Consider the following 25,906-nt stretch of genomic DNA (forward strand, 5'->3'; position numbering starts at 1 on the left):
TGCAAATCGACCGTGTGCCTAGGCCTACCCGGATATATATACATACATACATACATACATACATACATACATACATACATACATACATACATACATACATACATACGGTACATTATGAAACAACTTTAAATAAACAAATAAATATAATCCTTCATTGAGTTAGTAATAATTAAATAGAATTACCTGTCTAGATGTACGTTGGTCGTATACCTGTACTGTCTGTATGTGCGTTACCCCCAGCTTAAAATTAATCCATCCTAAAGCTGTTTAGTCCACCACACTAATCCACTGGAGTTAATTAATCCCTGTTAAGGGGGAGGGGAAGTCAGGAGGGGTGTGGTATGCAAATCGACCGTGTGCCTAGGCCTACCCGGATATATATACATACATACATACATACATACATACATACATACATACATACATACATACATACATACATACATACGGTACATTATGAAACAACTTTAAATAAACAAATAAATATAATCCTTCATTGAGTTAGTAATAATTAAATAGAATTACCTGTCTAGATGTACGTTGGTCGTATACCTGTACTGTCTGTATGTGCGTTACCCCCAGCTTAAAATTAATCCATCCTAAAGCTGTTTAGTCCACCACACTAATCCACTGGAGTTAATTAATCCCTAAAAAAAACGCCCATGTAATCCAGCTAGAGCCATATAATCCACCCGAGCTATATAATCCACCCCAGAGCCATATAATCCACCCGAGCCAATTAATCCACCCGAGACAATTAATCCACCCCAGAGCCAATTAATCCACCCCAGTCAATTAATCCACACCAGAGCCAATTAATCCACACCAGTCAATTAATCCACCCCAGTCAATTAATCCACCCCAGTCAATTAATTCACACCAGTCAATTAATCCACACCAGAGCCAATTAATCCACCCCAGTCAATTAATCCACACCAGAGCCAATTAATCCACACCAGTCAATTAATCCACCCCAGAGACAATTAATCCATCCCAGAGCAAATTAATCCACCCAATCCAATTCATCCACCCGAGCCAATTAATCCACCCAATCCAATTAATCCACCACAGTTATTAGTCAAAACAGATACAAAAAAAATCCGCGGGGGGGAGGGAAATGTTCCAAGGTACACGATGACGTCACTATGACAAACCTTGTGACGTCATCGTAGCAGCAGCCACTCACACGCCTCCACCAGCCTAGGTATATTATTTACAGTTCAGTGTAAGTCGTGGACGAGCACCGCCCCTTTAACTTATTCTTTTATTTGTAATTACTGTAGCCTTGCTGTATCGCTGTTACTAGTGACTGAATTTGTTGGGGGGAGGTTAAATTGACCGGATCACCTGAAGATTAGACACCCTAATTTATCTCACCTGACAGTATAAGCACCTATAACAATTAGCGTCCACAGGTGATTCGAGGTCAGGACATGTACCGTACCTAAATGATGCCCGAATGAACGAACACACACACGGGGAAGGTAAAGAGGAGAGGAGTGGGGTGGAGAGGAGTGGAGTGGAATTGAAATGTTCTTCAACCAGACCCTACAAAAAAAAAAAAAAAATCCCTTGTTTTTGACCTGGAAGCAACAGGTGACCGAAACCTAAAAAAGCCAAGACAGCCATCGGATTCTCAAGGACTGGAGGTTATTGCGTCCTCACCTCACCTCCACCCAAACCTGCCTGCCTGTGCTAATTCGTCCCAACACACACACAAAAAAAAAACATGAAAAAAACACGAATGTTAGATGAAACACTAAAACAAATATAAACACATGAATACTGTATAGGCACACACGCACACACACGCACACGCACGCACGCACACACACACACACACACAGTAGTTTTAAAGGGGATATATTTCATCAGTTAACTCTACCAGGTGTTACTTGGTGCCGTGTGTAGCCTCCTGTTATGTCTGTTACCTGTTGATTAAATACTCTAATGTTACTTAGGTGAGCATTGGGGTGTTTTATCATCAGGTGAAACAGACTGGGGTGGTTAATCTTCATGTGGTACAGCTCCCCCAGTCTAGTCAGAGGCCGTTCTACAGTCTCCAATTACGAGGACAAAATATAACGTAAGATTCTTTTGAGAATCCGCGAACCGAGTTGTCAGACAGGGGCTTGCAGTGGGGTGGAAGGTAATGAGGGTAAGAGCGTAGGAGGTGGTGGATGGGGGGTTGTGGAGGTGGAGTGGGGTGTGGGAGGTGGTGGGGTGAAGTGAAGGTGAGTAGGTGTGGAAGTGTGTAGTGGGGATGGTGGGAGAATGGTATGGGGATGAGGGAGGGAAGAAGATGTGAATGGGGGGAGAGGGAAGAGTGGTATGAAGAGGGAGGTGTGGGGATGTGAGGGTAGTGGGGAGGAAGAGGAGGAGGAGCCCCAGGGACCCTCCAGCCAGTAAACTCAACAGGTAAACTACACGTGTAAATAACTTGCCCCAACATGAGTTGTTGTTTTTGAGGGGGAGGATGGGGCGTTGTGGGGTCAAGCAGGCTGAACACAACTAGTGACCCCCAAACTAACCTAACCATACACGAGATGATACAGACAGACAAGAAGACGTCAGGGAGGGATGGAGGGATGGATGGATGGATGGATGGATGGAGGATGGAGGAAGGGGAGGCTTCTTCCTGTTTACGGGGATCAATATCATCACAGGTCATATACCTCGTCCGTGACCTTCACCACAGTATAAACATAAAAAAAATTGACCCTCAAGGCTGATGACCTTCTGATCTTTTAAGAGAATTCTGTCTGACCTTTTGTCCCCTGGGAGCCCAAAAAAAAAAAAAAGTCGTGACCTGCTGCGTACCTGTCCTGCTAAACAACACGGCAATAATAATAACAACAATAAAGTAATAATAATAATAATAATAATAATAATAATAATAATAATAATAATGTAATAACAATAAAGTAATAATAATAATAATAATGTAATAACAATAAAGTAATAATAATAATAATGATAATAATAAAGTAATAATAGTATAATAATGATAATAATAATGATAAAGAAGAAGAATAAAAGAAGAAGAGAAGAAGAAACTAAACCATCAATCACCATCATCATCAACCTACATCAATCACCAACATTAAATCACCAACCCACAACATCAATAACCAACCCAACACATCAATCACCAACCAACATCAAATCACCAACCCACAACATCAATAACCAACCCACAACATCAATCACCAACCCACAACATCAATCACCAACCCACCACATCAATCACCAACCCACAACATCAATCACCAACCCACAACATCAATCACCAACCCACAACATCAATAACCAACCCACCACATCAATAACCAACCCACCACATCAATCACCACTCCATCGCGTCAGCTGAACAGTACAGTCTCAGTCTTAGGTTAGGTTAGGTTTGGTTAGATTAGGTTAGGTTAGATTTGGTTAGGTTAGGTTAGGTTAGATTTGGTTAGGTTAGGTTTGGTTAGATTAGGTTAGGTTTGGTTAGGTTAGGTTAGGTTTGGTTAGATTAGGTTAGGTTTGGTTTGGTTAGGTTTGGTTAGGTTAGGTTAGGTTTGGTTAGATTAGGTTAGGTTAGATTTGGTTAGGTTAGGGTTTTTTCCGTGCCGTTTTTTGTGACTTTTTTACCTGGATTCTCAGTAATACACCTTCCTCTCCCTGAAGTATTGTCACACATACACACACACTATTCATACACTATTTTATACATCATACAATACCTATTTCATCATACAACATCTTTTAATACATCATCCAATGCCTCTATACACCATACAACACACTAATACACGATACAACACTCCTATATTATAATACAACACAACAAAATACACGATGATACAACACAAGGTCACGCATGTAGGTAACACACACACACACACACACACACACACACACACACACACACACACACACACACACACACACACACACACACACCTAAAAACTTTTCATAATCTTGAACTCAACAAATTCTAAGACGTACAGTCACCCAAAAAAAAGTCCTGTCGCGAACCATGAACCCCGAGATTCAGACTCTTGAATCCGAAGCATTTATGGACAGAATAATGTATCAATGTCTACTGCTTCGGGTTCACGAATCTGAATCTCGGGGTTCATGGTTCGCTACAGGACTTTTTTGGGTGACTGTACCTACAATCAATAAATAAATAAATAAAGGTCGACCCCACAGACGCCACAGGTAGTTCCGCCCATTCCAGAAGGTTGAACAGACGCTCATGTTCAACGAGACGCCAACTAATTGAACTCACTTAACTCAATGCTGTGGAAATGTCAAAGCGTGTGACCTACTTTACCCGTATATACTGTACACTGTAGAAAATGAAGGCGGTGTGACCTAGTTCCTTTCAACACGTTATATACCTGATGATTGACCTGCCATGGGTGGTGAGGTGGGAGGGGTGAGAGGGGAGGTGGGGGGGAGGGGGAGGTGGGGAACCTTGCTAAAATGTTCCAATCTCTCGACGGACGGAGAGATGTGAACTGAAGATGTCTAGACTACCAGATAGACGCAGACAGACAGACAGGTAGGTAGGTAGGAGGGACAGGTTCATATCAATATAACCGGCGCGCGCACACACACACATATACAGTATCGATGACGCTATTAGGAAGTGATGAAACGAGAAAGGAAGGTTGAGATAGTGGAAAGAGGGAGGAAAAAGTAAGGAAACGAGGAAGAGATGAGGAGAACGTGGAAGGTATATAGTGAGCGAACGAGAGAAAGAGAGAGAGAGAGAGGAGAAAATACGGAAACAGATATGTAACAAGATGGGGGAGTGAGTGAATCACCTTGGTGAGGCCAGCCAGACGCGAGGAGGAGGAGGAGGCAGCGACGACGACGGCGGTGATGGTGGTGGGAGTAACTAAAGAGGCACAGTGCCACAACACCCCGGGAAGGTCAAGGGTGCCTGTGTCTCCTCCCACACGACTCTGGCACCAGCTGAGGGGGGGGGGACAGGGGTATTCTACACTCCTTCTCACGTGGTTCAACACAACACCACACCTTCTTTACACCCTGGGGTTATTTCTTCCATCACCCCCGGGGAGAGTGCCAACCCAGCCAGCCAGTGTCACCCCACCTGGCACGTCATGACCCCTTGGTGACCTTTGGCTGTCCACCCACACGCTATAACCCACCCATACCTGATACACACACAGTCACACAATTTATAATGACACCTGGCCCATACCTCTTATGTCAAGCCACCCACGCCTTCTGTCAAGCCACCCACGCCCACCCACGCCTGGCCCACATCTCTGTCAAGCCACCCACGCCTGTACATCTCTGTCAAGCCACCCACGCCTGGCCCACATCTCTGTCAAGTCGCACACATCTCTGTCAAGTCACCCACGCCTGGCCCACATCTCTGTCAAGTCACCACACCTGGCCCACATCTCTGTCAAGTCACCCCTGGCCCACATCTCTGTCAAGCCACCCACGCCTGGCCACATCTCTGTCAAGTCACCCACGCCTGGCCCACATCTCTGTCAAGCCACCCACGGCCCACATCTGTCAAGCCACCACTCCCACATCTCTCTGTCAAGCCACCCACGCCTGGCCCACATCTGTCAAGTCACCCACGCCTGGCACACATGTCAAGCCACCCACGCCTGGCCCACTCTCTGTCAAGTCACCCACGCCTGGCCCACATCTCTGTCAAGTCACCCACGCCTGGCCCACATCTGTCAAGTCACCCACGCCTGGCACACATCTGTCAAGCCACCTGGCCCACATCTCTGTCAAGTCACCCACGCCTGGCCCACATCTCTGTCAAGTCACCCACCCACATCTCTGTCCACCCACGCCCACACACACACACCAATGATCCACTTGTAGCATTCATAACGACACACACACACACCACACACACACACACACACACACACACACACACAGAGAGAGAGCCTCTCCCTGACCACAAACGAAACTGAACATCTCTTGAGAACTTCGGTAGGAGGTCCATATTCAGTTAGTCAGGCAGTTGGTAAGTCAGTCGGTCAGTCACTCAGTCTTTATGCACACCTGTTACAGTCAAATCAGTCTCTCCTTGTGGATATTACAGTCAGACGCCATGTCCACCGTGTACTGTACGTCCAAACAGTCACACTCCACTCACAGTCGACAAAAAACAGTCAATGGTGGCGGGGTAACCACTAAAGAAATCAAATGGCACGCACATACATATACATACATACATACATACATACATACACACACGGAAATAATGACACCTCTCAACCCCTAATTCCCCTTCACATTACAATACTTTCTCCTCACGTCTCAAGAGAGGAAACCAGGAAGTCCCTCTCCTCCTCTACACTCTCCAGGGCATCACCTTCTACCGTAGGTCTCCGTCGGTACACACAAACACAACGGGCGAAGAAATCTAAATTAATCCCGGGGTTTTCATTCATAAATACAATAAATCAAATCACTAAAAAAAAATAAAATAATCCATTTCTCGCCGCCGAAATCCATCAATTAATGTATGTCGATTTTTTTTTTATTTCATTTGACAAACGTGATTGGATTTCTGCCTTGTTGTTTACTTATTTATTTATCAATATATTTACTTCACGACCCCCCCCCCCCAAGATACAATGGAAGCCTAAATAAAGAACTGAGAGAGAGACTCAATATCTATACAACACCACAATAACCTAACCTAACCCAAATTAGCATTAACCCCCAATTAAAGGTCAATATAACCTCTTTATCTAACCTTCTAACAAAAAGAAAGCGAAATAAATTGTAGGTATTGAATATTTCTATTTTTAGCCCAGTGCTATTTTACAGCTCGGTCTACTGCTATTTATTTCCTTTGTGCTGTAATAATAATAATAATAATAATAATAATAATAATAATAATAATAATAATAATAATAATAATAATAATAATAATACAGTAACAATAATCTAGTTGTTAAGCTGATTGCATTATAATAAGCACTGTTTTTTGCTGTGGGTATTGTGTAATGGTAGGTGGAGGGGTGATAGTGGGTGGGGGTGAAGGTGGTACTAGTCGTGGGTGGTGGTGGTGGTGAGGTTGGTACTAGTAATGGGTGGAGGTGGTGGTGCGGGTGGTAGTACTAGCAGTGGGTGGAGGAAGTGGTGGTGGTGAGATATGGAAGGGGATACAGTACAGCTGTTGCAAGCGAAGACTGTTGGTGGCTGCATGGAATTACCTGTGGAAAGGTGTGTGTGGTATTAGCAGTGGGATGGAAAGGGTGGTGGTGTGGGTGGTAATATGGGGGGCGAGGGAAGGAGGAGGGTGTGTGCAGACGGGCGGGAGGAGGATGAGGAGAGAGAGGAGGGAGGGAGGGAGGGAAGGAGGGAGAGAGGGCGTGGGAGGCTGGCCAGGCAGGGAGGAAGGATCGATGGCCCTCACACGTGAACAAGCCGGGGACGTGGGTCCACCTACCCTCCCCGCTACCTCGCTCACTGTACAACACCCAAGTCTTCCCTTGTCTAGGCTAAGTTGTTTTACTTCACTTTCCTTCCCCCCTCTTTCCTCTCCCATTCCTTTTTCTCTGTCTCTCTCTTACCTCTCTCCATGAAGTTAGGTAAATTCCTCTACTGTATACCGGGTATATATATTTATCAAAAGTCGACCCTCCCACAAATCCCTACATAATTGAAGACCACTTGATATACTGTACAGTACAGCACTGTATATACTGGATGCTGCTGTTGCTTTAGCTGCATCAACTGCCAGGGTTATGAAGCATCAAATCTTAGTTCTCAACCGCACAAAACCCTTTTGTAAATAAGCACTAATGACTGTTGGCTGCCCCTGGTTTACTACCGTTTGTACACCTGCATTGTTTATGTACACCGGTACCTGAACAGTCTATGTCGCTACACTGTATACCTGCATTGTCTAAACACATGCTGAACTGTATACCTGTAAACTTGTATGAAAATATATATATCATTATTATAATAAGCTGACAGTATGACCAGCAAAGGAGCAATGGGCCTCATAACATCATTACATACAGTATATTTCTCCAATAATAAAATAATAGTCTTATTAACACAGTCCTATATTTTTTTTTCTCGGGGAGGCACCCAGACTGACTGGGTGGAGAGCCCCTGAATTGGTTGGTGTATGACCATCATCCTCTCCATACGCCCCACAGTAGCTGCTAACTTACCTGTACTGTACTGTGATGGCTGACCAGTTTGTTAGGCTCTTCCCCCACCCACTATAAACACCACAACCACATTGACTGATATTAAATTAACTCTCAAGAAAACACCCACTTCAGCACCATCATAATACTGAACAACGATGTCACAAGTAGTGAGGAATGAAAAAACATCTGAACTACACTACAGTGAAAAAATACAACTACTGTATAAAAAAAAATCTGAAGGAAAACAAAAACTGCACCACACACAACATAACCATCGTATCAGTGACCAACGATAAACAATACATCCTGGGTGTAGATTCACAAAGGTTCCAGTGATAAATAATCCTTGCACTTGAAGATGTAGGAATCTGCCTACCTGACCGACTCTGACATAAAACACAAAGAATATCATTCCAAAATAACACATAACACTTTATGAGCTCTCAACACTTTCACTTAACACCAAGCAAAACTAAAATGGACTACAGGATCATTTGGGAAAGATTTTGTACCTTAATTGGTGTTAGGTGAACATATCCACTTCATGGTCAAGGTCTTCTCAGTGTAATGCTAATGCAACTTTAAAATTAATCTTATTTTAGCATGAATAAGTTAGCTGCATTTAAACATCTTTAGTTGGGAGGAATATTCATCGTTAGAACTTCCACATCCTAAGCGGCGCACGATGAAATCAAAATAACCTAGTTGGTAAATAAGTGGAGGTGGTCGCTGGAGACATGTAGCTGTCACTGCCATCGGTGTATCAACTTACACAAAACAATGGGATATGTTAAGAGGCTCAAAAGATACACAACACTAACATGTATCACTAACAGAGGGTGAATCAAGTGCTGCCAACAGTATGAATACCAATGTTTTCTGATACCTTCATGGTTTACTAACAATTAAGACTCGTGGACGTGTTACTAAGGAAGGCCGAGCATCGTGAATAATATATGCTAGAAGAGTGCAAGAGACCTACTAGAAGTAAAGTTGGTCTGATTAGGAGTCCAGTCGGTGGAGGAGACAAGAGGTGGTAGTGCAGAGTGGCCAAGGTGATGTGGTGGGTGGCACAAGAGGTGAGATAAAGACAAATGCCCTGAATTGTGTTACTGTATTTTATTTATCATATTTTTCACACTTTAGTTTCCACAATATTTGTCAACATTTCAAAATTGCAACACCGTTTATTTTAGATGGTACAATGTTAGGCCTACTCAGACAAGTATTGTAATACAGTACAGTACAATATTCCTTAGTAATTTGTACAAAAGAGAAATTTTTCATAAAGAGAAGCTTTCCAAGAAATTTACTAAAGAGATTTTCCAGTTTTATAAAATGTTCTTCATAAATGGTTTTACAAGACTTTCCTTGATCCCCGTGCAACACAAACTCTCCCAATAGACACTATCCTACATCCAGCAGGAACAACCGAGGTGGCACACAGCTGCTGTTTCAATCATGACAAAATGTCACATGTTCAAAAATAAATAAATAAATAAATAAAAAAAGAAAAGGTGCCACAACTGAAAAACTGCTAACTGAATAATCACATGTAAACTCAATTCCTTTTCCATCAACAAGCACCATTATGTTTATCTGCATGACAAGATACATGGTTATTTCCAGGGAGCTGGTAATCTGCCCCATAAACTGGGTCCTTAAACTGGGTCCTTAAACTGGGTCCTTGAACTGGGTCCTTGAACAAGAAAGACTGTCTTAATTATTTTCTGAAGAACAAGGTTGGTGGTGGAGGTGCTCACATGTACAGAGGCTGATCACAAAGGTACACTGGTTGACAGAAAGATTTATACAGTAATTGTATAATACAGTTTGGGCTACAATCATCTGAAGAAGACTGTATATCCCCTCACCCTAGTAAGTGGGTGATGGACTGTACTGTACACAACACACACATCCCTCATCTATATACTGTACTGTACATCACTTTACCAAGAGGCAAGACATTCCATTTAAACCTGGCAGCCAAATAAAATTTTACAAGCTTATCCCTAAAGATGGACAGACAATTGTTAAGACATCCCTTAATGGCTAGGAAATATAAAATACTGTACTGGATAGTGTGCAGGATGATACAGATAAGTGATATTTAAATTTAACCCACACTTTGTGGCAAAAATGGAACAAGTCAATGGTGATCTATTGCCACAAAATTAGGTGTTGTAGTAGAGTGCAGATAAATACTGTACAGTTTAAAGGAAATGGACCTTTGTAAGCATACAGTATATACTGTATGGTATACTGTACAGTATACAGTAATGAAAAAAAATACTGTACTGTACATAAATTTTAGTACTGTATATAGTAATTTCAAAGACCATAGTTGTACAGTACAGTATATACAGTAGTATATAAATACAGTATATTAAACTGAACCTAATAAAGGCCTACAGTACTGTACAATATATGTATTTTGTACAAAAAAGATACAGTAACAATAGTAATGAACTGTGTCAACCAAAATTTTACTTTACAAAATAATTACCGTTAATTTTACAAAATCAAAAATATTAAAATAACCTGCCTTTTCCAGGTTTTTATATAGTTTATAGCTACTGTACACACAAAATATATGAAAACATGTCAAGGGAAACTGTACCCATTTTACAGTTCTGTACTGTAGTTACGATACTGTAATCTACCAAATTTACAGGTTTAATAACCATTTACAGTTGGCCTCTTAATGAAAGCAGATTAAAAAACAGAAAACTGATTCCGTTTTCTAGGTAAGCCCACAGCCAGGTGTGTCTCATTACTGTACAGCATGTATCTAAGGTGGGAGAGTTGGTCGACCATGCCTCATCCCCAGAGGTAGCTGGGGATGATCTTATCATCACCCATCCTTCCTTGTCACTCCCACTGGCCATAAAAAGAGAAGCAAAGGTGCCCTCTTAGAGACTGGAGGTTTAATTAGTGTTCATGCCCATTTAGTTAATACAGTACAAACCAGTCGCCAGTTAAAAGGTTGCCATCATGTCAAATTCCTGGGTATCCAGGTTGAGCTAGAGGTAGAAAACAGGAGTTCATGACCAATTCCCCCATTTCTAGCTAGATGCCCTCACCCACATGACTCGCATTACAGAATGTCTGCTAGAAAAGTGAGAGGGTGTGTTATTACAGTACCATCACTTAACACTAGGCAGTAAATGATGACCCGCCATGTGACAGAAAGGGAATGAATCAATCGACCTACAATTCTCCTGAACTGTGCACTTCCTGAGACAACTGGTAGATACTTATCTGCTAGTACAGTTCCCAAAGAAATCCCTTACAGCAATGGACAGCTTGGTCTAATGAAGACCATTAAAATGATTAAAAGAGCCAAGCACCCTAAATAGAGCTAACGAACCTAACTTAAACATGGGTGAAGAAGGAAATGAAAGAGCAAGACTCAAGGAAGGTTATTATAAACATTAGTCACTGATTAAAAGTTAGTAAGCCACAGACTCTTCTCAACCTAAAGTACGGAATGGATGGAAGATCATAATAATTAAAAAAAAAATCTGAGTCATAAGCAAAAGATATCCATGACAAATTTCTCGGAGAAGCACAGCTTTCCAGTGAATGTGGGAACAACAAAACCTCTCCTGTCACACTCCTGTGAAACAGGTGACAGGATTCCTGAGGAGTTGGCGATAATCAATATCACCTGAGCACAAACAACTCCCAAGAAATCCAAGAGAAAACATCTGGACCCCATAAAGAAACTATTAACTGTCTTCAACACAGCAACTACCATGTAAAAGTGGCCAACAAAATGGGTGTACTGTATACATGAAGGAATGCACAGCAACCTCCAGAGCAGACATAAAAGACCCATCACAGGACAAAAACATGCCTTAACACTCAGACCCAACCAATGCCAACAATTTAAATACACAAGGGTCCAGTATCACTAAGCTGGGCTCCAAGATACAGAAATAGCTAATCCTAGAATCACCCATCAATGTAGGCCACGTAAAATTAGCTTTATTTGCAAACCATCAAGTCTCCTATTGCTGTTCCTCTCCTCTGCTTCACTTTATACTTCATCTGCTGCACCAACCAATATCTCGTTCATTATATTCCACCCTCGCTGCTCCCTGGAACTTTAAGGTATGCCTACTGCAAATGGAACTAGAGAACAAATACCACGAGAGTTACTGGTACAATACCTGCAAAGGCCATGTTTCAGTGGTAGCTCTCTGGACTTTCAACCCAAGAGAGACAAACTCAAATCTCATGGCCAGGCAGGGTTAGTGAGGTGTTACTTGCTGTAATGTACGTTGAGCGAGCCATCCACCACAACAGACCATGTATATGAAGGATGTCAAACATGCTTTTTAATTTCATTTTGAAATACTGGATCGTGCATTGGATCGTGAATACAGAACTGCATCTTTAAAGTTGGTCAAATACACTAGTAACTAACAATCACAGGAAACTAAAATCACTACTTAAGTCTCTGCTCAGTCTTAATTGGTGGCTGCCTTCAAAAATTGTGGGAAACAGTGTAAAGTGGAGAACCTTTAGCACAATCTATTTTTTTCATGCAATGTAATGTACCGGTACAGTACAGTATTATGCTAAACAAGCTCTCTAGAATTCTGGAGACGTTCACCCAGGGAAGGAGAGAGCAGGTTACATCACAGTGACATCAATAAGCCTGTTGACATTTTATTTTTTATGATATTGTGTAATTCCACAACATAAGGATGTCTAAATGCTTATATACCTATTTCAATTCAACTTCCTGTTCAAAAGGAAGTAATTAAGATAGTCCAGCATCATAGCAATATACTGTACGATACATTACAGGATGATAAAGAAAAACTATAAACAGCAAACAGACTCTGATAGTATAGCATGAGTCTAGTGTATTGTGCTCAGAGTTTTGTGGTACAGTACATACCAATACATAATATATACCCTGACATGACAACTCTTCTCACAGGAACACAGCACAAAGGAATCCATCTTTTCAAATACAAAAAAAAAAAAAAAAATTGAAATTATATATACCCCCAATACAGGTACTACTTCTTTATGAGCTAAGAAACACAGAATTGTAGCATTTACATAACTATCCCAGAAGAAGATATATATTAACCCTGGTATAAATCAAGTTAGACACACACATATAGGACCAGAGATAATAGTATATAACTGTGGTATATTAAACCTAATTTACCTTGTAGCAAATCAAACTGAGATGTTAAACTTCAGGTCCTTCAAACTTGCGGCAATAAAAGTTAGCTAAACCCGGCATAGATCGCTATCCCCACAGTTCAGTCTGCAACAGTGCCTCCCCCAGAAACACTCTCACCGACCGACAGGGATGTTGTTGTCGACAGATCCCAAATATACTGAAGAATCTTATCACACTATTTCTTGACAACATTCAGAAGTTTCCCCACAAGACTCACTGAATTCGATAACAATTGGATTTCTTTCATCACACTGTGCCCCTCACTCTAGGAAATCACCATTTTTCCAGCCACAGACCAAACCTAAGGAGTATTGTCCATGCATACAACAAGACCTGCCTTTCACATCCCAGGGAATAGTTACAGTCAAGGTGCCTTCAAGTCTTCCCAGCAGTTGGTATATTTGCCTGCATAAATGACAGGTGAATGTTCTTTGTACTTTTCCAGTTCATATTGGCTTTAAAATGGGATGTTAGTACAGTAGACAGCAATATGCCACGTGAGAGTACCATAGGCAGGTGTGGTAACTGGGATAGCTATCGGTACCAGGCAGGGAAAGATGGGTTTGGTGGTATGGATACAGTAGTTAGGTGGAAAGGTGGGCGTGGTTATGTGGGTAACTGGTGGGCATGATGTTGTGGGTGGCAGGTGGGAGTGGTGTGGGTGGCAGGTGGGAGTGGTGTGGGTGGCAGGCAAGTGTGGTAGTGTGGGCGGCAGGTAGGTGTGGTAGTGTTGGTGGTAAGTGGCTGGTAGGTGTGGTAGTATGCATGGTGGGTAGGTGGCAGGTGAATGTAGTAGGTGGGTGGAAGGCGGATGTGGTATTGAGGGTTGCAGGTGGGTGTGGTCCAATGTGTGAGGGCTGGGAGAAAGGTCACCATTAAGACATTCAATAATTACAAACTAAACTTTAATCAATATATTGGGTAATGCATGTTACTGTATGATACATAAGGTTGGCAGGAAACTACTTTGTGTACAAGTAGTTAATTTAATAAGTGACCTTATACCCAACAGTTAATGTATGAGGTAGAAAAAATGGGGGATTGGATGAATGTAGCAATAACATAAGAATAACCAGTTAAAATTAACTGGGAGAGTTTCAATACAAGTTTTATTCTCCCATAACCCAATCAAACCTCACCTAGTCTTACATTACCACCACGCACTGGTGTACTGTACATTATAATGTATTGTAAAAGTTCAGACTTTAACTAAACAACACCTCATTATACTCATACAAACTTAATTATTAGTGAGTACTGTACCTGTACTGGTACATTTAATAGTGTACAGTACAGTACAGGTAATGTTTGATATAATTTATCTCCTCACTTTTCAACCTCAAAGCCCAGACCACTTACTGTATGATGAGTGGCTTGATATCATCTCACATTATATAACACATAAAAGAAAATATTTTGCAGTATTTTAGGAAGTTAGTTCAGCCAGTGTTTGGTTCATTTCTATTAAAATTTTCACACACCTTTATTCTTTAAAAAAAACATTCACAAAACTTACATCATCTACCAGAGCTCAAACTGTGTTTATGTTAAGGCTTGATTTTTCGTCTTTGGTATTAAACTTTATTTTCTTTAATTTTCACAAGGTGATAAATGAAGTTTGGGGTTTGTTGCATTAATAGCCAATATATTTTGTTGATTTATTAAATAGTTTTTCTGAAATCATTCTGTTACTTCATTATCAGACATTTAATAGTTCAATACCGAACAGTACTTTCCACACTACAGCATACTATCATAAAACATTAATTAACCAGAAAAGGAGATCCAGCAGAACTATTGTTGACTGGTTAAACCATTAAAGACCACAGGCAAACAAAGCAGCCACCAACCAAAACAAACACATGTAAAACACACGACCTTTAGTTTCCTGTGATGGACATACGGTAGTTTTAATTGTTAGCCACTTGGAGATATTAACAGAAATATTAGAATAAACTGTATATATCAAATCCACATTCAAGGACAAAAACTTATATCAAAACAAAGTAGGTTTATTGCCCACCGAGTGACAGCCTCAGCTACAATGAATATAAAAGTACTTCCCTAGCACCTGTACTTTATAAAACACATAGCTTCATCCCCTGTACTGTACTCGCAACTGAAAGAGGGTGTCAATGAATACATAAACTGTAAGCTACTGTTTAAATAGCAGGATTAATATTTCCGATTCATCAGTTATTCATTATATCCATTAACTGAGTCTACAGAGGAAGAAGGTTATTGAGAAGCTGTCAAGAGGCTGGGGGGGAACCAAGTCAGACATAAAAAGTAAGACCAAACTAATGAGGCTTTATTCCAGTTCATTATTACTGTAGTGTTGAACAAGTAACCACACAATGACACGTAATTATGACAGAAGGTGAAGGGTGGGAGATATTGCATGACTATTATAAAAGAAAGATCCAATCACACTAACATACTCAGTGTAAATTTTTCCGATTCATAATTTACTCAAAAGTATTTAATTAACGGATCGAATATAAATTATCAAGTGACAGGTAGGTGAGATGAAGGTTGTCAAGTGTCGCTGAGATGGTTGACAGGTAGTCTCTATGACAGGTAGACTCACTAATTCATCATTTATTCATATTTATCTATTCAACACGTACAAAAATGGTTATATTGGATGAGAGGATGAAGGATGTTAAGGTGCGGTGGTGGGTGGTGGTGGAGGAAGCGTGTGTCCATTATGAGAGACGCTGCCCACACTCACATCTCTAACACCCTCACCTCACTTTATTCTCACTGGTATATACTCCAAAAAAAACCAACTTGACAGATTCACTCAAGACACAGATGAGAAATAAAAAAAGTCCCTTACCTTTAATGCATTGAGGTCGATGTCATCCAAGCTACAGTTCACAGATTGAGCCATTTTGATCTAGACAAAAACTTAAAAAAATGCTCTTAGATTTAGATGCTTTTACACATAACTTGCATCTCTACACACAATATATACTCTCCTTCATCATTGGGTACACATTAAGCACCTTTTTATCACTTCAAATAGCAAATAAATCCTGTAATTGCACGTAAGCTCCACTCACACCCAGCACAAATGGCGATCTGTCTGTCCCTTACACCCCTGACTACTGCCATCCTGGATATTACCTCCATATTTTTCTTTTAAAACTAATAATCCTCCATTTATTATCTCATTTTTTTATTTAATCTTAAGTAAATAATATAGTTAGAGTATAAGTTCTTAGATATAGAAGGTAATATATGGATGTTAATACAATTTAACCAGGGAAGCCAACCTTATCAGGGTGAAGTTTGATACAAGTTTTTGATCATTAAATAAGATTCGTCTTTATATAATGATATTATTAAAATTATTATGTTATTTTCCTTTATTATATTAGTTAAAATTGATTATAAATTAATCAAAACCAATATTATGGTGTGGAAACATGTACTGTTGGTAACACTGTAGGGTGCGGTGAGAAAACAATTATGACAAGAAAAAAAATAACATATGAATTTCGGAACACAAATTAAAAAGTATAATTCCATGGTATAATTAATCTCTGTTTAGATAGATTATTCAATTATTCCTCACGAGAAACATTAAATTGGTACACCGATGGTAAAGCGCACTTGTAAACATTTGATCATCCTGACAACACTAAACAAACTAAACTAATACAAGGAGCCTCAACTAACATCAACCTCTATATTATGTGGGAAAACTTCCTTAATTTGTGTGTAATTTAAAGTTCCATATTAACATATTTTTTGCTTTATTTCCATTGTTGGTAAATCTTGATAGAAACAACATTAACTGTACCTTGTATTTATATTAAATATTGTATGTATCTTCATACTTGTATAATAAAGATATATAGTTTTGATATTAAACTTCAAATTACACACATAAGTAAGATACGCAAAAATATTAATATCAATGGTAATTTTGGTTATTAGTTTACCTTGTTTTCGATGTAGGATTTAAATGACAATTAAAATACCTGCCCAGGAAACGTTTGCAACCTCTGGGGGAGGAAACCATCATACATACCATACTATTGGTAAGAGAAGTTGTATATATGTTGGTATTAATAAGTTTTTAATTTATTTGGTTTGACGCCGCCAGTCTGGACTTTAGACCCAGTACATGCCAAGTACTTGCCAACAGTGTGTGATAAAAGACCTTACCGACCATCCAAGTGGCCAACGAGCTGATCATATACATTGTAAGTAACTGTTAAATAGGAGGAATAATTTAGGACCCAAGACACTGCCTTTAATGCCTCATCGGTCACCACTTGCCATTTATCCACTTGGTAGTAGGTAGTAGGCAGCTATCAAACAGGGAGGTACTACCGCCTGGGAAGATATTGGAAGCATAATGTGTTGTCTAATGGTAGTGTAGGGTTATGAGATATTGGTTCACACTCAGGATGGGTTGGAGAAAGGAAACTCACAATGTGCTCACTGTATACATATTGTATTGGATTTGCAATGCAGCTTGTTGCTGGGTATGCAGCATGGTAACAAGCGTTGAGTAGGGAGAGTTGGTTGGTGAGGGTGCCCAGAGGAGCTTGCGGCTTGAGGGACGCCAAGGTCGCCGGCGGGAGCGGGAGCCACCAGGCTGGCGCGGAGGAGGAGGTGTTGCTTGCTGGTGGCACTGGGTAGAAAGAGACTGGTCACAGCGGTGTCAGGTCTTATAAGGCGGGGGTAGGCGTGGGTAGATAGTTGACCCCCGCTCCGACAGGCGGCACTGGAGGCGTAGGCTGGGGAATTCGAGAAGGTTCGGCTACTCACCGACAAACGGCGCCTGTAGGGGAGGAATCCACTACAGTAGACCCTGCTGCCATATGGCATCACAAAAATTGTGACCAAGTCCCAGGTTGCTGATCTGACTTTCTGCCTCATTTACACACAATTGCAAGGTCTTAATTGTTTCTCTTACTATTGACAACACAACATACATATATCATTTCTCACTAATGATCTCTTTTTTTAAATTTCTTTATGGTTCCATATTATTATTATTATTATTATTATTATTATTATTGCAATGTTTTCAGTCTTATTATTGTTATCATTATTATTTTATTTTTATTTTTGTATTTTTTTTATAAATTTTACTTATCTGAATTATTATTATTATTACTACTACTACTACTACTACTACTACTACTACTACGACTACTACTACTACTACTATTACTACTACTACTACTACTACTACATTTTCGCCCCCCAGGCCCTGAAGTGGGTCAGTGACCTGTGTCCGGGTGGGCTAACACCCGCAAAAAAAACAAAAAAAAACACCCTTATCGCCATTCCCACTACACACACTATACAGTCCGTAAGTATATTGTCACAAATTGAGAAATAACACCACAATACAGTAATATATTGTTCAAAACACATCAAAAACCATTGGAAGAAGTCTGGATATCTAACCAAACCTAATGTAACCTGAATAATTTGTGACGGAAAAGCTATATTAGTGCTTAGAATTGGCTAAACTACTAATACCAATAGGTAAAATCGTAATATTTCCCGGATGATCGTAACTAAAATAATACCATATATCCCACATATTGCAGGAGTCATACTTGCATTATGGAAGTACTGTATGCATGTAGACATAATATATAGTTATACATTTACAGTACAGTACAGTGGGGTATATGCTATAACGAATCTAATTGGTTCTAGAACCTTGTTCGTTATAGCATTCGTTCGTTATAGGATTAATCCATTCCAGGCCCCCAAATACAACCACTTAACACTGAAAAATATAATATAAAATTGTAAAAATTGTAAAAAAGTGCATAAATATGCATCTAAACCCCTGAAATAAAGAATATCATTAATATTTGTAATAAAAAAACAATAAATTAGAAAAAAAAAATTTAAATAATGTTCGTTGTAGGAGTTTCGTTCGTTATAGCATTCTCAATTTTATAGGTAAAACCGTTCGTTATAGGAATATTCGTAGTAGGATCCGTTCGTTATAGCATACCCCACTGTATATGGGTTCAGTAATATATATGGTAAAATTTTAGGGAACAGACCTGAAGTTATTGTTAGCTATTTTGTAATTTATTTTGCCATTTATAATGAAAAAATCAATATCTATAAACTACACTAGTATCTGTATTCTTGGATATATAGTGTACAGTATACACTTAATATATAATGTACAGTATGTGTTTGATGGGTTTATATTTATCTGTCAGTATTACCGAACTCACCAGTTGGCCTGGCCTGAAGTGGGAATATGTAGAATTTACATCTCTTTCAGCTTGTGTGTGTGTCAGTCATGAGGATCAACAGTAGAATCAGACTTACTGGTGATAAAGTCATTCTTGTGCCATATAAGAAATTACATGTGGAGAAATACCACCAATGGATGCTCTCACCTCACCTGCAGGAGCTGACTGCCTCTGAACCACTCACCTTACAAGAGGAGTACCGGATGCAGCAGTCTTGGTTGAAAGATGATGACAAATGTACTTTCATAGTGCTTGATAAAGGATTGATGACGAAGAAAAATGATGAAGTTGAAGCTATGATTGGAGACACTAATCTCTTTTTAGTTGATCAAGAGGACAGGTTGCTTGCTGAAGGAGAGATCATGATAGCTGAACCCACGTTTCGAAAACAAAAACGTGGCTGGGAGGCAATGTTACTCATGTTCCGTTATGGAGTGGAAGCTCTAGGAATTGCAAGATATCAAGTTAAGATAGGAGTTAGCAATACCCCAAGTATAAACATGTTCAAAAAGCTACATTTCATTGAGGTAGCCAGATCAGAAGTTTTTCAGGAAGTGACTTTGGAGGTGCAGGTTGATGAGAAGTGGAAGGCATGGTTGCTGGAGAATACCAAATACTATAGTGTAATCCCAGATGAAAATGCAGAATAGGTTTTAAGTGTAATAATACTGTAATATAGTTGAATTGTTAAAGTCTTTCACAGGGGTATCTTTTAATCTTACTGGAGAACTTATACTGTATTCATCTAAAGCATATGAAGTATAATATAGTTACCATCCAGTGTAATACTGCATTATTAAATCACAAATATTTTAATGACTTTTTAATATTATCCCTAAATGGTAGTTATTTTTATTGTATCATGTAAATCAATTGGCCCAGGCTTGCTCTACCCTCCCTAGTCAGGGGTGTGAGGCTAAAATGAAGAGAAATCGGTAAATAAGAAAAGAATCTTTGAATGTACGTAGATGTGATGAGAATCTTAAGAAATAAGAAAGGGGAGAGTGAAATAAAACCAAATGTGTGTTTATTATGGGAGTTAAAGGTGGGATAAGCTGGGTACTTCAAAAATATTCAAGGAATTTTGAGAATTTAGTTATTACCAAATACCTGGACACTATGTCTGTTTCAGTCTCACAGCTCTTATAACCAGTGACCCAGCCATCAAAGGCCCTCAATATGTTAAAACAAAGATGAAGTTGGTGTAAAAGTTTTTAATTAAGTACAATAGAATGGTATGATAAATATATCTCAAGCCACTGTGGTAGTTCTCTTGTTCTCACCTGAAGCATCTCAAATATTCATTTACCTCTCATGAGGACAAATTATCGAGTACAGTACTGGATGTAGATGTTAAATACTGTATTAGGACTCGATAACCAACATATTGAGACAAACCTTGTACTGTATTTATTACTCTTATATAAGTGTGGGGTTTTCAAATTGAATAAAGTCAAACAGGTGTTTATTATTATGAAGACTTATTTTTTTTCAGTCATTCGACAAATTGAAGCCATGTGTGAGGTGACTATAAGAGAGGGAAGAAGGTGTGACAGTGAGGCGATGCTGCAGTTGATCCAAAAATCAGCAAAACATCAGAATCTTCCTCCTGATGCAGTCATCAGTGCCTCAGGTAGAGAGTGGTGTCTTGTTTATGAGGTAAATGTATTAGTTCTATTTCATCTCTCAGTTGACCTCTTCATCTTGGGTCTACTTGCAGTTGGCAACCTTATCAGCCATCACAGTACAGTACAGTATTTAGTACTGTAGCTCATTGGTTGATGGTTGGCAAGTTATGTTACTGTATCAACAAATGCCTCAAGAAGGTTGAACAATTAAAGAGGAAAATGTGAGACATACAGTGAGAAAAGCATTTTAGATAAACAGATGTGGCACGAGTTGCTGACGAGTACAGCAGTCAAATATACACTTCAATATTACTGAACTTCAGAACATGAGATGAGAAGCAAAACTTATCTAACACCTGATGAGGCTAACAAATTACAGTATAGTGTTAGCTTGTGGAATTGTTTTACTGGAAGACTTCAAATTATAAGATGAGAAAAATCAAACTTCTGTATGTAAAAAGCATTTAACATTTTCGAAATTTATTCATTATATTTACATACCTCATTAATTTCAGCTTTTGAAGAAGATGGGTGGGGAAGCTTTACTGCTTTCAGATCATTTGTTGCTGAAATGAAAGATGGCTCTATAGTGGGCTATGTGCTCTACTACTATACCTACTCTACCTGGAAAGGACGTTGTGTTTGCATGGGAGACCTTTATGTCTTTCCAACTCATAGACACAAAGGCATTGGCTCCAGACTGTGGAAGAAGGTAGCGAAGGTACTGTACTCTGTTAGGATTGTAAAATTTGATAATTCTGTTGTCACAGAGTAAACATTAATACTAATAAATTTTTGGGGACTCTTTTTTCCGTTATGGCACGGAGGGCGTGGAATCAGGAGGAACATTGAGGCTCCCTTTTTTTAATATAATTTGTTCATTCTATCTGTAGTTACAGTACAGATGTGTTCTGCCATAGTGGTTCCCCAAAACACAGACCCATAATTCCTATCAGGAATATATTTGTAACATGTTTTATAAAATTAAGTACAGTACAGTATTCCTTTTATCTTGCACAAACTTGGACTTGCAGTGAGAGCTGGGGCCCACCGTTAGGGCACAGTTGGCATCCAGTGATGCAATTCATGTGTACTTCATGACATTAAACTATCATCTGTGGGTCAGGAGTTGTCTTGGAACACTTTGCCTCCTCAACTCGTTGCAGAAAAAATCATTAGAACAATAAACAGTAATGATTAGATAAGAAAATTCAAGCATTGTACTTTTACAGGGGTATATCAACAATTACCTATTCTATAGATACCAGATACTCTCTCACCAAAATCTTCTCAAATGCTATAAGCACTATCAATCTGTAAAATGAGCGAAGAATATGAAACCATTCCGAGATGACACGCCCCATTCTGCTCATTCTCAACATCCATGATGCCCAGGTGTTGGAGAAGTTTTTGTTAAGAGTGTACAGGCACCAACAAAAGTTCACTACCTCCCTGGGCCTCCCAAACTGAAACAATATCAGCCCCAAATGTGATAAAACAACAAACCAGACAAGTCAGGGTAAGTCAGTTTGGAGACTCGCTCTTCTGACTCGTCCTTCTACTGGAGGTGAAGTTTTGTTTACGTCTGTACTGTACAGTACCATACCTCCACAGTCAGTGTTCTGATGAGCTACACTTTGTACTGTCATCACCATGCCTAATCCATTGGCCTATGAGAGCATCTGACAGGGCCCATGCCTTTTCTGTTGAAATTCCATTTTGCAGAACTGTGGATTACCCTCTTAGAGATTGCATTTGTATGGGGATCCAAGATCAACTTCTTGAATAGAAATAACCCTGTATTTTTTTCACACTTCAGACTGCTCTTGATGCAGGTTGCTGTCACTTAAATATTACATTACTGAAAGACAATGCTCAAGCTGTAGCCTATTGTGAAAGTCAAGGTGCAATGAACATCAGTGCAGCTGTAGACTGGTGTTTTTTTAGAATGAATCGTGATGCAATGGAAGCATTTCTCAAAACGTAAGCAATAACCAATGTTCTATGTTTAATAATGAATGAAACTTACCACTACATTTTACAATACAGTATGTTATTTGAATATTTTCTTATGCAGGAACTGTACAGGGAATTTATTTTCATCCATTTTTAGGGACAAGACTGCCAGTGAAGTAGTTGTCCGTGAAGCAACTGGGAAGGACTGTGTTGGTATTAAGAAACTTATCCAGGACTTGGCAGACTACGAGAACATGCCTGAAGGACCAAAAATTGGTGCTAAAGGTATTTTTCCTTACTGCTTCATGATTTTTATAACTTTCTTGTTCACTATGAACATACCAAACTGTTTTTATTTTTATATGATTACAGAATACAAGACTTAATAACTCATGGTAAAAACAGAATTTGGATAATTCACCTGATATTGTTAGGACAGATTTTTTTTGTCATATTATGCAGGACTCCTGTATATGAAATACTCCTGGTAAATACTGTATATTTTTTTTTTATATATTCTGTAAAATACAAATATGGCAAACCTTCTCCATCCTGTATAGTTTTTGTTCCCTCTTAAATGGAGCCATGTCTTACCCTCAGGGGCAGCACCAGGCATGTTACTTTTTTATATTTTTATTTAAAGACAAAACATTACTGGTGTTATTTTTGAGAAACTCTAGAAAACTATTTTTTTTTCATACAGAACTACAAGAAGATTCTTCTGGTGAGATACTTTTTTATAAGGCATATGTGGCCGAGGAAGTTGACACCTTAGTGGGTTATGTCTTGTTCTTCTACACTTATTCTTTGGAAGGACCAGGTGTGTACATGGAGGATCTGTATGTCAGTCCTCCTTACCGTAATCAGGGGATTGGTTCAGCTCTTTGGAGAAAGGCCATTCAGGTTGGTGAATTTTGGTTTAACGAAAGTTTGATTTATATGAATATGTCAATAAAGGATGACTACTTGTACAGTACAATCATTGTTTATAAGCAGTTCAATCTTCAGAAAACTGGGAAATGAGTGAAAACATACCTTATACCAGATTATGCTTGTCAGACTGTGCCACCATGGACAGTAACCCCTAAAGTGATGTATTTAAGGATTGACATCACAGCACATCATGAGATGGCATGGCTGTATTATTAAAGGAACACCATTTACTGTTATTAGTAGCATATAATCTGAAGTCCTGAATAGATGTCTACATGCAAGTTGATATTTTCAGTGTGATCTACAGTACTGTATTGCCTCCCATTTAGGTCATTATTATTCCAGGCCAGTATTGATGTTGGAGGAAAAAGGTGCGACTTTGCTGTATTAAGCTGGAATACTCCAAGTATTGAATTCTACAAGTTAAAGGGAGCTGCCAATCTAACAAAGGAGAAAGGTTATCAGTTTTACAGAATGAAAGAAGACGAGATGAAGAACTATGCTAATGAGTAATATGTAACATACAACCATATTGATCCATATGTGTTGTCTTCTCTGTGGTGGTGCTAGTGTAAGTACAGTACAACATATGAGTCCGTATGGTACAGTTTCATAAACCAGTGTTTCAGATTGGATAAAAGATTGTGGCTGAATATTTCTTCATAAATACGTGAAGCATTTTTTTTTCTCTTTTAGGACTATAATTTCCCTCATAACTAATCTAGCTGTTTTGTAATATTCACATGTACAGCCTTATGCTATTGTCCTCCTGTATATTAATGCTCTATTTTGTATTTTGGAATACCTTAATAGATTGAGGAATATTAGATCTTTTTTTGTATTACCCTTCTGTATGGCTATATCTGGTATATTCTTGTTGATTCTGCTACAGAATTTAAAGCACAAATGTTTTCCTGGTTGAGGACAACAGTATTCATTGCCACGTTTTAATCTTCCTGAATTGGTTCTGATAAATCTCGAGTTGATCCTCTTTCCGTTTTTTTTTATTATTTTGGTTACCTTCCTTTCCTACAGGCAGCCCCCAGACAAAACAGTAATATGAATCCTCACACAATTCCTGGAGGTTCTACTCTGTTTCTTTTAAGCCCTGACACACCTGGCTTGCACCTGTGGCAAGTTACCAGATGAATAGAAATTTCAAAAGATTTTGTTTCCGTAACTATAAATCACCTCCAAAAGGCTGCTCCTCAATTCCAGTCATGGGCGTTTGAAACACCTCACTTCATCTATTCAAAGTAACGTGTACTTTTTTTGTTTTTTTACTGATTTTCTATAACTTTAATTCACATTTACTCTTAACGTTTTCAGAGTACATACTCTTCCAAACTCCCTAACAATTCCAACTTTTCTGAATTTCCAACTTGAGCAGCAGCAGGATCTGCAAATGACACTTTGACTACCCTCCCATATCCCTATTTCCTAAACTTAGAGAGATGAAAAAAAAATCTACACACTGACAAATGCATTCATTATACTGTACAGCCAGCTTTGGGGATGATCCACCACCCAGAGCTCCAATCCACTGGTGCTTTCACAGGCCTAACTAAATTGTATATGGACCTGCCTCTTACTACCCCATCCAGGTAAATATGTAACAGCCATAGACACATTGCTGAGAATAAGTTTCCCACTTCCTGCCACTGTACATCACTCTTTCATCTTGAGAGATAAAAATCATGCCAGCACTAGGACACAATTTAGAAATAATTCAATCACATACAAACAAAAATTTC

At 39.3% G+C, this 25,906-nt stretch overlaps 3 protein-coding genes across 19 annotated transcripts in view; 2 read left to right on the plus strand and 1 right to left on the minus strand.

Moving 5' to 3' along the window:
• The window catches only part of LOC121875834 (serine/threonine-protein kinase mig-15-like), a 102,801-nt gene extending 86,309 nt beyond the window's left edge, over nt 1-16,492 (minus strand). For 11 of the 14 annotated variants that reach the window (XM_042380536.1, XM_042380543.1, XM_042380540.1 and 8 more), the window contains exon 1: nt 16,224-16,492. In XM_042380536.1, coding sequence (XP_042236470.1) covers nt 16,224-16,277 — 54 coding nt within the window. In that variant the 5' untranslated portion in view covers nt 16,278-16,492. The remainder of the gene's footprint in view (nt 1-16,223) is intronic. The other 3 variants (XM_042380545.1, XM_042380544.1, XM_042380546.1) reach the window with 2 other exon arrangements.
• Nucleotides 16,493-16,986: 494 nt separating this feature from the next.
• On the plus strand, nt 16,987-25,143 carry LOC121875828. 4 transcript variants are annotated; one of them, XM_042380523.1, is made up of 8 exons: nt 16,987-17,085; nt 17,499-17,598; nt 21,131-21,268; nt 21,779-21,984; nt 23,083-23,246; nt 23,377-23,504; nt 23,923-24,122; nt 24,498-25,143. In XM_042380523.1, the coding sequence occupies exons 2-8, from the start codon at nt 17,520-17,522 to the stop codon at nt 24,663-24,665; spliced, it is 1,083 nt and encodes a 360-aa protein (XP_042236457.1). In that variant the 5' UTR covers nt 16,987-17,085; nt 17,499-17,519; the 3' UTR covers nt 24,666-25,143. The 4 variants fall into 4 exon arrangements, with proteins under 4 accessions (XP_042236457.1, XP_042236460.1, XP_042236458.1 ...); XM_042380526.1 differs by lacking the exon at nt 17,499-17,598 and having other exon boundaries at nt 17,005-17,085; XM_042380524.1 differs by lacking the exons at nt 16,987-17,085; nt 17,499-17,598 and adding an exon at nt 17,267-17,433.
• On the plus strand, nt 18,680-20,448 carry LOC121875829 (N-acetyltransferase 9-like). The gene is made up of 2 exons (XM_042380527.1): nt 18,680-18,719; nt 19,665-20,448. Exon 2 carries the CDS (start codon nt 19,683-19,685, stop codon nt 20,283-20,285), a length of 603 nt encoding a protein of 200 aa, XP_042236461.1. The 5' UTR covers nt 18,680-18,719; nt 19,665-19,682; the 3' UTR covers nt 20,286-20,448.
• Nucleotides 25,144-25,906: the final 763 nt, after the last annotated feature.

This window comes from Homarus americanus, unplaced genomic scaffold (genome assembly GCF_018991925.1).
Source record: "Homarus americanus isolate GMGI-L3 unplaced genomic scaffold, GMGI_Hamer_2.0 scaffold10188, whole genome shotgun sequence".
NCBI classification, from domain to species: Eukaryota; Metazoa; Arthropoda; class Malacostraca; order Decapoda; family Nephropidae; genus Homarus; species Homarus americanus.